Source organism: Musca autumnalis, unplaced genomic scaffold (assembly GCF_047663935.1).
Source record: "Musca autumnalis isolate F117 unplaced genomic scaffold, ASM4766393v1 scaffold_3, whole genome shotgun sequence".
NCBI lineage: Eukaryota > Metazoa > Arthropoda > Insecta > Diptera > Muscidae > Musca > Musca autumnalis.
The window spans coordinates 145,891,654-145,909,277 of NW_027411866.1; the positions used below are offsets into that span (position 1 = coordinate 145,891,654).

Genomic DNA, 17,624 nt, shown 5'->3' on the forward strand with positions numbered 1-17,624 from the left:
TTTAAACGTGTCTTTAGTTTACTTTTTCAATACGTGGATTTTTTTTTAAAGTTTGTTAAAACTCATGGGTGCCATCATAGGAACTTTTTGGTTATTTCTTAGAAATTCATTTAAAAACTTCTTAAAAATCTGATCATGTCAGTTCAAAATATTCTACAAAATTGGTCATCATAAAATTTTACTATAGATATTAGAACATACCAAATCTGTAAATCTTATATAAACACCAGCCCCCCTATTCTGTAACTTTTTAACAACTTTACTAAATGTTTATTTTACAACAAATTCATTTGTTCGTTTTGTAGTTGTTACAAAAACAAAATAAATTTTAACAATATCGATAGTTGTTAAACGTTACAGAATAGGCCACTGGTTCCGAATCGTCAGTTGCTTTGTATTCGTTCATGAAAGTAGGGGTTCTTAAATCGAGTTCCATGCCAGAGTAATTTTATGAAACTGCAATAGTGGGGAACTCGATCTAATAACCCCTAGTTTCATGCACGAATACAAAGCAACTAGCGATTCGGAAGTCACCCAAAGTATTAATTGAAAAATATGATAGTAACATACATTTTTTGAGGTTTATGACATTTACTACTTTTTATACGTTTTCTACGGTTATATGACGTTTTCGACGTCTACAACGTTGAAAACCTAAAACCAACGACCATTGAAAACCTAAAAAATCATAATACAGACCATGGACTCAATTCTTGTTCTATGAAAATTTTAAATGAAAAATTTTATAAAGGAAATAAATTTCATATGATAAATTGTATAAAGAAAATATTTTTCATTTCAAATTTTCATAGAACAAAAATCCAGCCCCATCTCTGGTCGGGATTTCAATTGCGTAAGTGAGGGGATGATATTGATCTTGATTAATTTCACTCTCTCTTTCTCACAATGCATTACAATAGAAAATCAGGTGGCCCATTCAGTAACTTTTTATAAAAAAAATGTTCATTTTATTGTGCTGTAGTTATTACAAAAGCCAAATAAAAGAAATTTTACAAAAACAAATGAAATTTTACCAACTTTTGAATCGACAGAATTCCTATACAGACCCATTACTTTATATCTCTTCCCAATGCCATTCCTTTTATTCCAAAAAAAAACGAAACATTTATTTACATTTTGTTTGTTAATTTACTATTTTCTACTACATAAATCCTTAAAACTATATGCGTGTATGTATTTATATGATGCAACATTATTGGTATGTTTTTATATGCTACAAAAAATTGATACTCTTAATAAAATATAGAGTTTATTTATGAAAAATTGTTTATTTAGAGAGATTCCTTCGATACATTTTCTATAACAGAAAAGAAGAAAAAGTGCGGCTGGTGATTCAAATAAAAAATATATTTTTCTTTAGAAATACTGTTCTACAAAATCAATTACTCTATGAAACATACACACGCACACCACCATAACCAAACTCTTTCAATTCTTATATTCTCTTTTAAAACCTAATCAATGAATGAAATATGAAAGTATTAAAAAACACATTAAAAAAACTGAGTAATACAACTATATTAGTACGTGTGGTCTCATCTAAAAAAAAAACATTCCTTTGCACACTCATACAAGGTGCCTTTGTATTTAATCGGGTAAATCAATACTAATTATTGGAACTACCGGCTTCATGTTATCATTTTTCGCCGATCTTTTACTCTTCTTCATGTGTTTGTCGAAATCACCCAAATGGGCAGTACTTGATGATGATGAACTACCATCCAATGGCTGGGATTGTTGAGCATTGCTGCTAGTCTCGGCATGATAGGAAATATTACCATATTCTTGCAGGAACGGCATGGCGGAAAGTAAGAATTGACTGAAGGATTTCCGTATACCAAACCACCATTTGTTGCCACCCTTTGCACTGAAACTTAGGACAATAAGGGCGAATATGGAGGCCAAAAGGGGAGAGAAGATCACAATGTAGGGGAATTTCAATTCGCCCTCAAGTTTGTCGCAGATCACCACCTGAAAGCAAGAAATATTAATTATTACAATGGATAATCAGATACTCAAATCACAAAACGCAGATTTTTTAAAGAATGTTTTTTCAAAACATGGATTTTGTAAAGAACATTTTTTTTCAAAACGTGCAATATTTAAAGCATATATTTTTGAAACGTAGATTTTTTAAAGTATGATTTTTTTCAAAACTTGGATTTTTTAAAGAAAATTTTTCAAAACGTGGATTTTTTAAGGAGCATTTTTTCAAAACGTTGTTTTTTTAAAGAATATTTTTTCAACACGTGGACTTTTTAAAGAATATTTTTTCAAAACGTGGATTTTTTAAAGAAATTTTTTTTCAAAACGTAAATTTTTTAAAGAATATTTTGTCAAAACTTGGATTTTTTAAAGAATATTTTTTCAAAACGTGGATTTTTTTAAAGAGTATTTTTTAAAAACGTGGATTTTTAAAGATTATTTTTTTCAAAACGTGGATCTTTTTAAGATTATTTTTTCAAAACGTGTATATTTTAAAGATTATTTTTTCAAAACGTGGATATTTTAAAGAATATTTTTTCAAAACGTGGATTTTTTAAAGATAATTTTTTCCAAACGTGGATTTTTTAAAGATTATTTTTTCAAAACGTGGATTTTTTAAAGATTATTTTTTCCAAACGTGGATTTTTTAAAGATTATTTTTCCAAAAGGTGGATTTTTTAAAGAATATTTTTTCAAAACGTGGATTTTTTAAAGAATATTTTTTCAAAACGTGGATTTTTTAAAGAATACTTTTTCAAAACGTTGATTTTTTAAAGAATATTCTTTCAGAACGTGGATTTTTAAAGAACATTTTTCAAAACGTGGATTTTTTAAGGAGCAGTTTTTCAAAACGTTGTTTTTTTAAAGAATATTTTTTCAAAACGTGTACTTTTTAAAGAATATTTTTTCAAAACGTGGATTTTTTAAAGAAATTTTTTTTTCAAAACGTAAATTTTTTAAAGAATATTTTTTCAAAACGTAAATTTTTTAAAGAATATTTTTTCAAAACGTAAATTTTTTAAAGAATATTTTTTCAAAACGTGGATTTTTTTAAAGAGTATTTTTTAAAAACGTGGATTTTTAAAGATTATTTTTTTTCAACACGTGGATCTTTTTAAGATTATTTTTTCAAAACGTGGATATTTTAAAGATCATTTTTTCAAAACGTGGATATTTTAAAGAATATTTTTTCAAAACGTGGATTTTTTAAAGATTATTTTTTCCAAACGTGGATTTTTTAAAGATTATTTTTTCCAAACGTGGATTTTGTAAGGAGCATTTTTTCAAAACGTTGTTTTTTAAAGAATATTTTTTCAAAACGTGGACTTTTTAAAGAATATTTTTTCAAAACGTAAATTTTTTAAAGAAATTTTTTTTCAAAACGTAAATTTTTTAAAGATTATTTTTTCCAAACGTGGATTTTTTAAAGATTATTTTTTCAAAACGTGGATTTTTAAAGATTATTTTTTTCAAAACGTGGATCTTTTTAAGATTATTTTTTCAAAACGTGGATATTTTAAAGATTATTTTTTCAAAAGTATGTTTTCAAAACGTAAATGTTTTAAAGAATATTTTTTTTCGAAATCTGGATTTTTTCAAAACGACACAGTTACCTGTATGTTTTTGGAATTAATTTAAAAATAACTCTCTTTTTTTGTAGGATTTTTTTTAAAGGATGTTGGTTTTTAAAGTATGTTGTTTCTAAATTTGGTTGTTTTAAAAGGAATATTTTAAACATTGATTTTGAAAACTTGGATTTTTTAAGACAACATTTTTAATTTTTTTTTAAACTTAAAAAAACTTTTCAGAACAGTTTACTCTCAACACTTGTTGTGAACGGTCTACTATTCTTAACAAGCGCGCACAGTAAACTTTTTCAACAACAACAACGTTATTATTTTTTTCGTGCATACAAAAGAACTCATAAGTGATATCTGCTAGTGTTTTAACATGGCATCCTCCTCTGGAGGAAACTATTACGGGATCCTAGATCCTGGAGGGGGAACCTCCCCAAGAAGGAAAAAACAAAAAACAGGAACTGTAACCTTGGGAAATTCTTTGGATTTTCCGGGTTTGGTTCAACAAAAATCCAAATATCAATCCTGTCCCAAATATGTGCTGATGAAAAGTAAACATCCAGAAAAAACCCTGAAATCTTTCAACATCTTCCTAATCTCCAAAGCTATTCAAGGAATTTCGGCTGAACCAACATTAAAAACGATTTTCACAAGAGACGGAAATCTCCTCTTTTTGACGAAAAATGAGGCTCAAGCTAATCGTTTTATAAAAACAACAAATCTTGCTGGTTTATGTCCTGTTGAATGCATCTATCATCCAACCCTAAATATTGTTAAAGGATTTTTACGCTGCGATTTGCTAACTGACCTTTCCCCAGAAGAAATTGTTAATGGTCTGAAGTCACAAGGTGTTGTCGATTGCCAAAAAATTACGAGGTTTAATGATGGTGTGGTATCAAATACCCCTTCACACATACTGAGTTTCAACTTATACGAAGTGCCTAAAACTGTGGAAATTGGAATAATTACTTGTATGGTGAAAGAATATATCCCAAATCCGATACAATGCAAAAATTGCTTCAAATTAGGTCACACCAAGAAATTCTGCAAGAACTCTATTACATGTGAAGTATGTGCATCAGCTGTTCACGATCCAACACCCTGTACTAAAGTTCAATGTATCAATTGCAATCATCAGCATAGAGCCACCAACAAAAACTGCCCAGAATTCCTACAAAGAAAAACGGTACTCAAGCACAAAATACAAAACAAATGCTCTTTTAAAGAAGCCCTCAATAATACCCCAAAAATAACACCAACCGATATACCAACAGAAAGTCTCTCAGAGGCAATGGAAGTGCGAAAAAAGAAAATAACATTTAACAACAAATCTAACAATGCCAATACTCTCTCTAACATGGAGTCACAGATTTCCAACAACAACGAAAATCACACAACAACATCGAACTCATCACCACCCCAACCAAGTACAAGCCAAGCAGCACAACAAGTCAACTCCAAACAAACATCACAACAATCTAACTCAAACCAAGCACAACCAAATGAAAAGAACCCAAAAACAAACAAACAAACCACCACAACAGAAGCAATAAATGCAGAACACCAAGAACTAATAAATAAATTTCACTCAAAAATTGAAACGCTAAAAAACAACAACACCAAATGTAGTATCTCAAAACCTATGAGCAATACAACATCAAACTTATCAGATATAGATACAAATAAATACATATCGGCAAAAATAACTGCAAGACGATCAGCTGTTGACGACGCTGATGATGTCTCAATGACATAATAGTGTTTTACACTATTTTATTATTTTTTTTCCTCTCTAATGATTAATTTTAACATCTTACAGTGGAACATAAAAGGATTAATCAACAATTATACAGATCTCCAATTATTGATACAGGATCGACGGCCTCACTTTATCTCCCTACAGGAAACTCACATTCCTTATCAATGCCATCCAATAGGCCCAAATTCATTCACCACCTACTCAGCTAACCACCCATCGAACATCAATGCAAAAAGTGGATTAGCTGTTTTTATTAAAAATAATATCCCACACAAGAGGATTTACAATTCTTCAAAACTCTTAAATATTGTTATGGAAGTGATGTTAAATATAAAGATAACCATAATTTCGGTTTATATACATCCGAATGAATCGTTCGATATTAATGACATTACCTCACTTTTCGATAATGTTACAACACCTGTTCTGCTCATGGGTGATGTTAATTGCTGGAATATATTATGGGGTTCAGCAAAAAATAATACCAGGGGTGTCATTCTCGAACATGCCCTGAACATGCATAATATGTGTATATTAAACGATGGCAATCCTACACATTTATCTACCTTTAATTCTTTCACAAATATAGACATAACATGCTGTTCTGCAAATCTTCTACCCATTGCATCCAGTGAAACAATTGATAATCTGTATAGCAGTGATCACTTTCCTATAGTGACCACTGTCCTAACAAACTCCAATTGGTCGTCTGTAAAACTTACCCCAAAATATAACTTTAAAAGGGCAAATTGGCGGACATATTCAACTACTGTCGACAATGAATTGGAAAACAAATGTTTTGAGAAAAACCCAAATAAAATCAATGGCACAATAACCAAGGCTATAAGAAAAGCAGCAGCATTAAACATACCAATGAAAAAAACCAACAACAAACACTATGTCCCTTGGTGGAACCTAAACCTACATACTTACCGTCAAGACAAGGTCAGAAAATTTCGTATATTCCGGAAAAGTCCAACACGCGACAATTTAATTCTCTATAAGAAATCTAAAGCAAGCGAAGGCTATCTGTTTTATGCGCTTTACCAGCACCATCAGCAGAGATTCCCCTCTATCTAACATATGGAACAAAGTAAACAGAATATCCAACCGAAACACATCACAGACCTTTACAGCAATGGAAACCAATAATGGCATTCTAAACGACCCCATTGACATCGCCAATTTATTTGGTGAACAATGGTCTAACGAATCTGCTGATTCTAATTTCTGTACGGATTTCCGGCTGTCAAAAAATGATATTCCTAACCATTTCTCTAATAATGCAAGGAACAGACAAGCACTGATTATAGAGAACTCCATAACCAGCTCTGAGTTAGCCATAGCTTTAAATAAAGCTAAAGGAAATACACCCGGGCATGATCGGATAACATATTCTATGCTACAAAATTTTTCCAGTTACAGTAAGGAAAAACTTCTTTCGTTGTACAATCTCGTGTTTAACACAGGAGTTATACCTTTTTCATGGAAATCAGCAATAGTTGTCGCGATCCCAAAACCCAACAAAAACAAAAACCTCTTTTCCAGCTATAGGCCAATATCATTGTTGCCATGTATTTCAAAACTACTCGAACGCGTAATTTCAAATCGCCTGGCATGGTTCTTAAAAACCAGGAAACTCATAACAGTAAACCAAGTGGCTTTTAAGGCAAAACAAGGATGTGATGACGCTTTACTCCATATTGATTTCTTTGCAACAAAAGCTCTATCAACCAAAAACCATACATCTATACTAGCAATAGATTTTGAAAAGGCTTTCGATCGTGTGGGCATTCATGTTATTCTTGATACATTGACATCATGGGGCTGTGGATCTAAGATGTTAAACTTTATTAAATCATTTTTAACAGGTCGAACATTTAGAGTTAAAATAAATAATTATCTCTCGCAGAGATTCACCTTAAAAAATGGAATACCACAAGGATCACCTCTTTCAGTAATCCTTTTTCAAATAGCTTTTAATCATATAAGCCTCATAATTAACAAATACAATAAAATTTACCATTGTCTTTACGCGGATGATGTGTACATATTAAGCCAAGAAAGAGACAACAATAGTACAAATGATACCTTTTCAAAAATAATCGCTGAAATAATGAATTGGTGTAAATTTTCTGGAGCAAAAATATCATCTTCAAAATCATCTATTCTACACATCTGCAGAAAACATAATTGCCATCCCCATAACTTTACAGTCAACAATATAACTTTTCCATACGTAAATGAACTAAAAATTCTTGGATTAACATTTGAAAAAAATTATCGCTGGAAAAAACATATCTTAAAACTAAAAAAAGATCTTATTCCTAGAGCTAACATAATCAAATATTTATCCAGCAAATGTTATACCCATATCAATACACTCACCTACCTGGTAAAAACGCTTATTTTAAGCAAAATCGATTATGGTTTCTACATATTTGGAAACAGTCCAAATTCCACATTGAAATATATAAAATCAATTTACCATGGATGCATAAGATCTAGTCTATTTGCTTATCGGACAACGCCGATTAAAATTCTTTTTATAGAATCTGGACTGCCGCCTTTGGAGGAAAGGTATATTGAGATCCTGAATCGACTATTACCTAAAATTCTTTCCATAAATTCATCGATTATAGATGAAGATGTTAAAAAAATTTTATCCTCAAAGAGGAAGCCCAAGGTGCCATCTGTATTTTATGAATGTATAAACAATAATATTGTGAATTTTAAGGGCAGAATAACAAATTATATTACAAGGTACCCTGTATGGATGTTATCGGAGAATTCTTGCAATATGTCACTATCCCTGCACAAAAAGGATAATACACCTAATGAAATCTATTTAACACATTTCAATGAGCTTATGTCGCAACATGGTGATTGGTATCAACTTTTCACAGATGCTTCTAAAAATAATTCCGCTACAGCATATGCTGTAGTTGATTGCGATGGAAAGCTATTAGCATCTAAAGTTTTATCAAAATTTAGTTCAATCTTCACTGGTGAAGTTGCATGTATCTTAGAAGCCATCAATATTGCTTTGGAAACCAAAAAGAAAACACTGATTTTATCTGATAGTCTATCGGCAATAAGGAGCATTACTAATATATCCAACACTAAATGGTCGGGTATTAATAAAATAAGGGACCTACTCATATCTAATATGGGTAAGATAAAGCTAGCTTGGATTCCTGGTCACGTCGGAATACCAGGTAATGTTTTCGCTGACAATGCTGCAAAGAATGCCTGCATCGCACCACTTATCGAGGATATTATCATTGAAAGACTCGATCTAAAAGCACACATATCAGCAAACTTATTTAAGCTACACATAGTCAATATGGCTCAGTTCCAACATTATCACTACACAGATGTCAACCCACATAATCAAGTTGCAATTTACCCCACAAATATTGATAAAAAGAAAATTAGAATTTTTTCTCGTTTACGGATGGGGCACACTGTTACAACCCATCAATATCTAATCAACAAAAACGCAGATAACAAATGTCCGAAGTGCGGTGATGTGGTTACCGTTAAACATATACTCCAAACATGCAGATTATTATCTCAACAACAACGACGCCTCTTACAAAACCAAGGATTCAATATGCTTCAAAACATAAACAACCTAAATATTGATAATATATTTCAGTACATAAAGCAGAATAACATAACTATTTAAAAAAATTGTTCAACTCTTTCGAATTTATATTGTATATATGTATATAGCTGATGGCCATAGTAGCTAATGCTTTTTACTGTATATAATACTCTTATATTTACTATAAGTTTATAATAATAATAAATAAATAAATAAAAAACTTTTCATGGAGCGACTTTTTCATGAAAGGCTAGAATAAGAATTGGACCTTCGTGAAACATAGGAAAATTAAAAGTGGATTTTTTAATTTTTTTTTAAGTACAAACGTAGCTGACTTTGATACTATGTGTTGAGTATTAAATTCTGATGTAAATATTTTGATACTCGGCCTTATAACAGGATTTTAAACTAACACAAATAAGCCCGTAATCTGGACTTGCTCTCTAGTAACATTTTTAATATTCTAGATTAGTACATTCATACCTGAAAAAACAATAGCGGCAATACTGTGCAAACATTACCAACGGCTGCATTTAATGCTGCCTTTTTCTGTTGCAATGAAATTTCTGGAGTTCTCATCATAATACCACAAAATATAATGTTGTAAAGTACACCTAAAAATAGATACGAACAACATCAATATTTGCTAGACAATAATCCACAACCGTTGTGGTCAATACTTACTAACTAAGCTCAAGCAAATCACAATCCACATTGGAACAAATACTACTTCCCAATTCCATGTAACAAATTGATCTAACTTCAATGGTAGTGATACAAATTGCAATGCATTAACTGCCAAAAATAGTTCCAATTCAAATGAACGATCATGCTTGACAGCCCACACACATGCTCCTACACTAGCCACAGAGCCAAAGATCAGAGGTATAAATACCAATACCCATAGATGGCGTTTTGATGTCAGATTATCACAGGCCAACAATTCAAACATCAGCAATATTAGGTGCAGGGACAGTGATATTAACATGGCCTTAAACTGGGTATAGGAATCACCTTCAAGTCTGCAATGAGCTTAAAAACATTAGTACTGAATCTAGACTTGATATTAAATTGCATTCATTACCTGTAATGAGGATAACGACACCATACAATGGCACCAACTGTAGCACCCAAAGCCGCTATAGACTTCCATATCCATAATGGTGTAAATATGAAATACCAGGGCCAGTCGATGTAACCATCTAATCTTAATGCAAACAACGTCACAAATGTAAATAAACTGCAGTGTACAATGAATTTGCTGCAAGCAGACGGACACAGACACAAAAGCAATACCACATCGTCAAAATAGTAATTAATATTTCGAAAAAATTTCGAACTGGGTTGGTTTTTTTTAATTTGGTTTTTCTTAGGTTTATTTTTTTTTAAACGTGTTTTTAGTTTATTTTTTCAATACGCGGATTTTTTAAAGTTTGTTAAAACTCACGCGGATCAATGGAACTTTTTGGTTATTTTTTAGAAATTCATTTAAAAACTTCTTAAAAATCTGATCATGTCAGTTCAAAATCTTCTACAAAATTGGTCATCATAAAATTTTACTATAGGTATTAGAACATACCAAATCTGTAAATCTTACATAAATACCAGCCCCCCCTATTCTGTAACTTTTTAACAACTTTACTAAATGTTTATTTTACAACAATTTCATTTGTTTGTTTTGTAGTTGTTACAAAAACAAAATAAATTTTAACAATATCGATAGTTGTTAAAAGTTATAAAATAGGTCACTGGTTCCGAATCGTCAGTTGCTTTGTATTCGTTCATGAAACTAGGGGTTCTTAAGTCGAGTTCCATGCTAGAGTAATATTATGAAATTGCAATAGTGGGGAACTCTCTCTTCACTCTCTCACTCTCACAATGCATTACAATAGAAAATCAGGTGGCCCATTCAGTAACTTTTTATAAAAAAAATGTTCATTTTATTGTGCTGTAGTTATTACAAAAGCAAAATAAAAGAAATTTTACAAAAACAAATGAAATTTTACCAACTTTTGAGTCGACAGAATTCCTATACAGACCCATTACTTTATATCTCTTCCCAATTCCATTCCTTTCTTTCCAATAAAAGAAACATTTATTTACATTTTGTTTGTTAATTTACTATTTTCTACTACATAAATCCTTAAAACTATATGCGTGTATGTATTTATATGATGCAACATTATTGGTATGTTTTTATATGCTACAAAAAATTGATACTCTTAATAAAATATAGAGTTTATTTATGAAAAATTTTTTATTTAGAGAGATTCCTTCGATACATTTTCTATAACAGAAAAGAAGAAAAAGTGCGGCTGGCGATTCAAATAAAAAATATATTTTTCTTTAGAAATACTGTTCTACAAAATCAATTACTCTATGAAACATACACACGCACACCACCATAACCAAACTTTTTCAATTCTTATATTCTCTTTTAAAACCTAATCAATGAATGAAATATGAAAGTATTAAAAAACACATTAAAAAAACTGAGTAATACAACTATATTAGTACGTGTGGTCTCATCTAAAAAAAAAACATTCCTTTGCACACTCATACAAGGTGCCTTTGTATTTAATCGGGTAAATCAATACTAATTATTGGAACTACCGGCTTCATGTTATCATTTTTAGCCGATTTTTTACTCTTCTTCATGTGTTTGTCGAAATCACCCAAATGGGCAGTACTTGATGATGATGAACTACCATCCAATGGCTGGGATTGTTGAGCATTGCTGCTAGTCTCGGCATGATAGGAAATATTACCATATTCTTGCAGGAACGGCATGGCGGAAAGTAAGAATTGACTGAAGGATTTCCGTATACCAAACCACCATTTGTTGCCACCCTTTGCACTGAAACTTAGGACAATAAGGGCGAATATGGAGGCCAAAAGGGGAGAGAAGATCACAATATAGGGGAATTTCAATTCGCCCTCAAGTTTGTCGCAGATCACCACCTGAAAGCAAGAAATATTAATTATTACAAAGGATAATCAGATACTCAAATCACAAAACGCAGATTTTTTAAAGAATGTTTTTTCAAAACATGGATTTTGTAAAGAACATTTTTTTTCAAAACGTGCAATATTTAAAGCATCTATTTTTGAAACGTAGATTTTTTAAAGTATGATTTTTTCAAAACTTGGATTTTTTAAAGAATACTTTTTCAAAACGTGGTTTTTTAAAGAATATTTTTTCAAAACGTTGTTTTTTTAAAGAATATTTTTTCAAAACGTGGACTTTTTAAAGAATATTTTTTCAAAACGTGGATTTTTTAAAGAAATTTTTTTTCAAAACGTAAATTTTTTAAAGAATATTTTTTCAAAACTTGGATTTTTTAAAGAATATTTTTTCAAAACGTCGATTTTTTTAAAGAGTATTTTTTAAAAACGTGGATTTTTAAAGATTATTTTTTTCAAAACGTGGATCTTTTTAAAGATTATTTTTTTCAAAACGTGGATCTTTTTAAGATTATTTTTTCAAAACGTGGATATTTTAAAGATTATTTTTTCAAAACGTGGATATTTTAAAGAATATTTTTTCAAAACGTGGATTTTTTAAAGATTATTTTTTCCAAACGTGGATTTTTTAAAGATTATTTTTTCAAATCGTGGATTTTTTAAAGATTATTTTTTCCAAACGTGGATTTTTTAAAGATTATTTTTTCAAAACGTGGATTTTTTAAAGATTATTTTTCCAAAAGGTGGATTTTTTAAAGAATATTTTTTCAAAACGTGGATTTTTTAAAGAATATTTTTCAAAAGTATGTTTTCAAAACGTAATTGTTTTAAAGAATATTTTTTTCGAAATCTGGATTTTTTCAAAACGACACAGTTACCTGTATGTTTTTGGAATTAATTTAAAAATAACTCTCTTTTTTTGTAGGATTTTTTTTAAAGGATGTTGGTTTTTAAAGTATGTTGTTTCTAAATTTGGTTGTTTTAAAAGGAATATTTTAAACATTGATTTTGAAAACTTGGATTTTTTAAGACAACATTTTTAATTTTTTTTTAAACTTAAAAAAACTTTTCATGGAGCGACTTTTTCATGAAAGGCTAGAATAAGAATTGGACCTTCGTGAAACATAGGAAAATTAAAAGTGGATTTTTTAATTTTTTTTAAGTACAAACGTAGCTGACTTTGATACTATGTGTTGAGTATTAAATTCTGATGTAAATATTTTGATACTCGGCCTTATAACAGGATTTTAAACTAACACAAATAAGCCCGTAATCTGGACTTGCTCTCTAGTAACATTTTTAATATTCTAGATTAGTACATTCATACCTGAAAAAACAATAGCGGCAATACTGTGCAAACATTACCAACGGCTGCATTTAATGCTGCCTTTTTCTGTTGCAATGAAATTTCTGGAGTTCTCATCATAATACCACAAAATATAATGTTGTAAAGTACACCTAAAAATAGATACGAACAACATCAATATTTGCTAGACAATAATCCACAACCGTTGTGGTCAATACTTACTAACTAAGCTCAAGCAAATCACAATCCACATTGGAACAAATACTACTTCCCAATTCCATGTAACAAATTGATCTAACTTCAACGGTAGTGATACAAATTGCAATGCATTAACTGCCAAAAATAGTTCCAATTCAAATGAACGATCATGCTTGACAGCCCACACACATGCTCCTACACTAGCCACAGAGCCAAAGATCAGAGGTATAAATACCAATACCCATAGATGGCGTTTTGATGTCAGATTATCACAGGCCAACAATTCAAACATCAGCAATATTAGGTGCAGGGACAGTGATATTAACATGGCCTTAAACTGGGTATAGGAATCACCTTCAAGTCTGCAATGAGCTTAAAAACATTAGTACTGAATCTAGACTTGATATTAAATTGCATTCATTACCTGTAATGAGGATAACGACACCATACAATGGCACCAACTGTAGCACCCAAAGCCGCTATAGACTTCCATATCCATAATGGTGTAAATATGAAATACCAGGGCCAGTCGATGTAACCATCTAATCTTAATGCAAACAACGTCACAAATGTAAATAAACTGCAGTGTACAATGAATTTGCTGCAAGCAGACGGACACAGACACAAAAGCAATACCACTCGTCAAAATAGTAATTAATATCTAATAATAGCTAGCTGGAGATGCTTACCTGGGATTAAAATCTCTAAATAAGGATTGTAGATTCATTGTTCATTGGGAACAGCGAGGACAGCTCAACAGTATTTCAAGGATTGTAGAGCTATGGTCATGCAACAAGTTTTCCACTTAAAATATTAGAGAAACCGGAACTACTATTCTTTTAAGAAGCAATGATGTTCCTTGATATGTGCTGCATTATACTGAGGTACACTAAACAGTGGGAATACACTAAAATTGTATAATTTTAATTTTTACTTCAATAATCCTCAATAAATAGTTCACTCAGTTGTAAAATTATGATATATAACAGTGATGTCAATATCGCTGGTACTGTTGACATTTTAACGATTTTTTGTTGGGAAGCAAAATATACCAATAATTATTGTGACAAATCATGGTAGAACAAGAAAAGGTAGCAGCAATACCCAGCTGACTGAACTGGGTTGTAGTGTTAGTGTCAAATTCCATTCGACATTTTATGTATTTATTTCTATGTTCGATGTATATTAGGGATATATATTTTTGAAGAAAAAATTTATTCATCAGAAAAAAAAACTATTTCCCATAAAGACGGCTTCATATCATTGACATGTAACCTCCTCCAGGTCCGAACGACATGCCGCACACTAAAACACCGCTTATAGAGGCGGTACAATATTTGTTAATATGTGTGGTATTTTCTTAAACTTGAAAAGAATGAAGCCCTAATAAACATGTGCTTTTTTGTTTTCAAAAGCAAATGATTGAAACATCTTCTCTTTTTTCAATGAATTACCAGCGACCCGAAACATTTTTGCAAGTATTCTACTTTCTGCGAGAAATTATGCATTTAGTGGAATGATATGGAAACATTCAAATTGAAAATCTAACGAGTTTTCATTCATGTTTTCCAAAATATTCAATCAAATGTGAAAAATTATTAGTTTTTTAAATTCCGATAATTTATAGACATTTCCTTGTTTTGTTTACATTTACGTTGACACTAAAGGGCTGTTTACACCATCTATCAATGTCATATGAGCTGTCATTTCTTTCACCCATTCGACATTCTCTATGTTTGTCAAAATTGGCGTCATCCATACAACTTTCAATTTGTGCGTTCATACCTACAAGTGTTATTTTCGTATGACATAACCTATAAATATAAAAACAGCTGTTTTTGTCATTGTTTACATTTATTGCTGAGTTACAAATTTGCCCAAATTTTTAATTTTGGTTGAAGGAAAATGAATATCTAGCATGTTTGATGTGGTAGAATAGGTTTTTGGGGTTATAGAGGCATTCATGTTTTGCCACAAAGCAATAATTTCCAACACTGCTCCTTTCGACCAATCGATCTAAAAATAACATTATAAACACCCTTTATTTACTTTTCTAAATACTTAAATATACATAACTTTCCATTTTCTTTTTTAAAAGATTTTGTTTTTCAATTTTTTTTGAGAATGCCAGAAAACAGCTGATAAATTTATGTTTACATACGAGAATGCCGTATCAAATAGAGCGCTCCCTAAATGAAAAATTTACATATGAGTTGCCAAATCATTTTGATAGATGAAAATTTTCATAGTGGTCACACTATGTGTACAACATTCGCAGGTAGAAAATTTGACATCTCATACGACATTGATAGATGGTGTAAACAACCCTTAAGGTTTACAAACAAAAACAAATTCCTTTGTGGTTGTTGTTCGAGTTGTATTTGTTGTAGTATTAACTTTACCTTGTATTTGTTCTACCATGGTGACAAATGTAAAAAAACTCTTAAAAATTGATTAAAGCTCTGTTCCTTTACGTGCAAGAATCTTCAAGTTTTACCACTTTTTACTCGCGTTCCTTTACTTCAGACACTATATAATTCATATGGGAGCAGTTTACAACTTTTACTACATTTGTCTTACACTATGTTTACATTTACGAAATCCACTCGATTTCAACTGTCAATTCCATTGCTCAAACGTCAAATCAAATCCAGTCGATTTCAGATGAGTTTTCATTTGACGTATAGGGAAAGGAATTGACAGTTGAAATCGAGTGGATTTCGTAAATGTAAACATAGTGTTAAGTAAAGGAACAGACCATGAGAAAACAATTAAATAATTAAAATTGGTATCTTATGTGCTAAAGTTAACATCACTGTTATAGTACATTTACGAAATCCAGTGATTTCAACTGTCAATTCCTTTGCTTAAGTCCAATTTACATCTGCACATTAAATGATTTCGTTTTACGAAATCCTAGAATCAAATGAAGTGCATTTACATCTGTTTTTTTGCGTCATTTGCTTACGCACACAATCGCACACACACACACATATACAATAACACAAACACACGCACACAATATATTTATTCAGAAAAATAGGAATTTCACAACTCAAAGGTGTATCAAATAACTTAAATTAATTCCAAAAACAAAAAAACATAATTTTTGCAAGTTTTTTAACAATTTATTTTCACTTTTGTCATCGTTTGAGTATTTTTGTTTTTCTACAACACACACAAACAAACAAAGACATCATAAAACAGTTGCATTTTTTGGTAGTTTACGACGAAAAAGCAGGGTTGCGTATAATAGTATGGTGTTTTCGTGCGTTGTTTAGAATAAATGACGTAGCTATCGTCATTTATTTTTGTATGGTAAATGACGCAAAATGTTGCCTGTTTTAGCAAATAAATGACGAAACAGCTCTAAATGACGAAAAAGATGCTAATGTAAATTGGACATTATGCACCAAATGAAAACTCATCTGAAATCCATTGAATTTCATTTTACGTTTAAACGGGGTACACACAATCAGTTTTGAATGTCACTTTTGCTCAAATAATAATTGGTTGCTTGAAGGTGGCCTTTTCATTTTTGTCAGTCATCTGACAACCACAAAATATTTTGGTGTTGCTGGACAGTTTGACAGTTATCGATATTTCTGAAAAATCGACAGTCAAAACTGATCGTGTGTACCCCGCTTTAAGCAATGGAATTGACAGTTGAAAACGAATGGATTTCGTAAATGTAAACCTATCATTAATGGCTATATTACACCTTATGCTTTTTCACATGTATGTAGTCACTTTGGGTATATAATTGGTACTTTACACGATATGTTTTTTACATATGAGTTGTCACTTTGCGTATACATTTTGTACGGGAGAAGTGACAACTCATATGTAAAAAACATATCGTGTAAAGTACCCATAATATATAGACCAGCTGATGTCATACATGTGAAAAAGCATATGGTGTAATATAGCCATAAGCTGTTTTCCCGTTTATCGTTACTAGGCGTTTACACCAGACAGTTTGTCTTCAAATACAACTCTGATTTACTAACACATACATACATTTGTCGTTTGTCTCCGAGCTGTCCATCATTTTTTCACAGACAGAAAGGAAGACAAATTTTTGGCATTTTTGTAAAAATAGGTGAAATAATAATTGAAATGTGTTGAAAACAAAAGAACATGGACATAAACAAAATATGTGAACGGAAAATAAAAAGAAATCGATGATTTTCATTCAAAATT

The 17,624-nt window shown here is 30.9% G+C and overlaps 2 protein-coding genes across 2 annotated transcripts; both read right to left on the reverse strand.

The window, feature by feature from the left end:
* Positions 1 to 1,125: 1,125 nt before the first annotated feature.
* On the reverse strand, positions 1,126 to 10,862 carry LOC141398324 (transmembrane protein 185B-like). The gene is made up of 5 exons (XM_073975608.1): positions 10,831 to 10,862; positions 10,038 to 10,292; positions 9,638 to 9,975; positions 9,437 to 9,567; positions 1,126 to 1,992 (listed from the first exon to the last, which is right to left on the reverse strand). The coding sequence occupies exons 1-5, from the start codon at positions 10,860 to 10,862 to the stop codon at positions 1,609 to 1,611; spliced, it is 1,140 nt and encodes a 379-aa protein (XP_073831709.1). The 3' UTR covers positions 1,126 to 1,608.
* Positions 10,863 to 11,047: 185 nt separating this feature from the next.
* LOC141397866 (transmembrane protein 185B-like) lies at positions 11,048 to 14,457 on the reverse strand. The gene is made up of 5 exons (XM_073974686.1): positions 14,111 to 14,457; positions 13,846 to 14,022; positions 13,446 to 13,783; positions 13,245 to 13,375; positions 11,048 to 11,914 (listed from the first exon to the last, which is right to left on the reverse strand). The coding sequence occupies exons 1-5, from the start codon at positions 14,146 to 14,148 to the stop codon at positions 11,531 to 11,533; spliced, it is 1,068 nt and encodes a 355-aa protein (XP_073830787.1). The 5' UTR covers positions 14,149 to 14,457; the 3' UTR covers positions 11,048 to 11,530.
* Between the last annotated feature and the right edge of the window lie 3,167 nt (positions 14,458 to 17,624).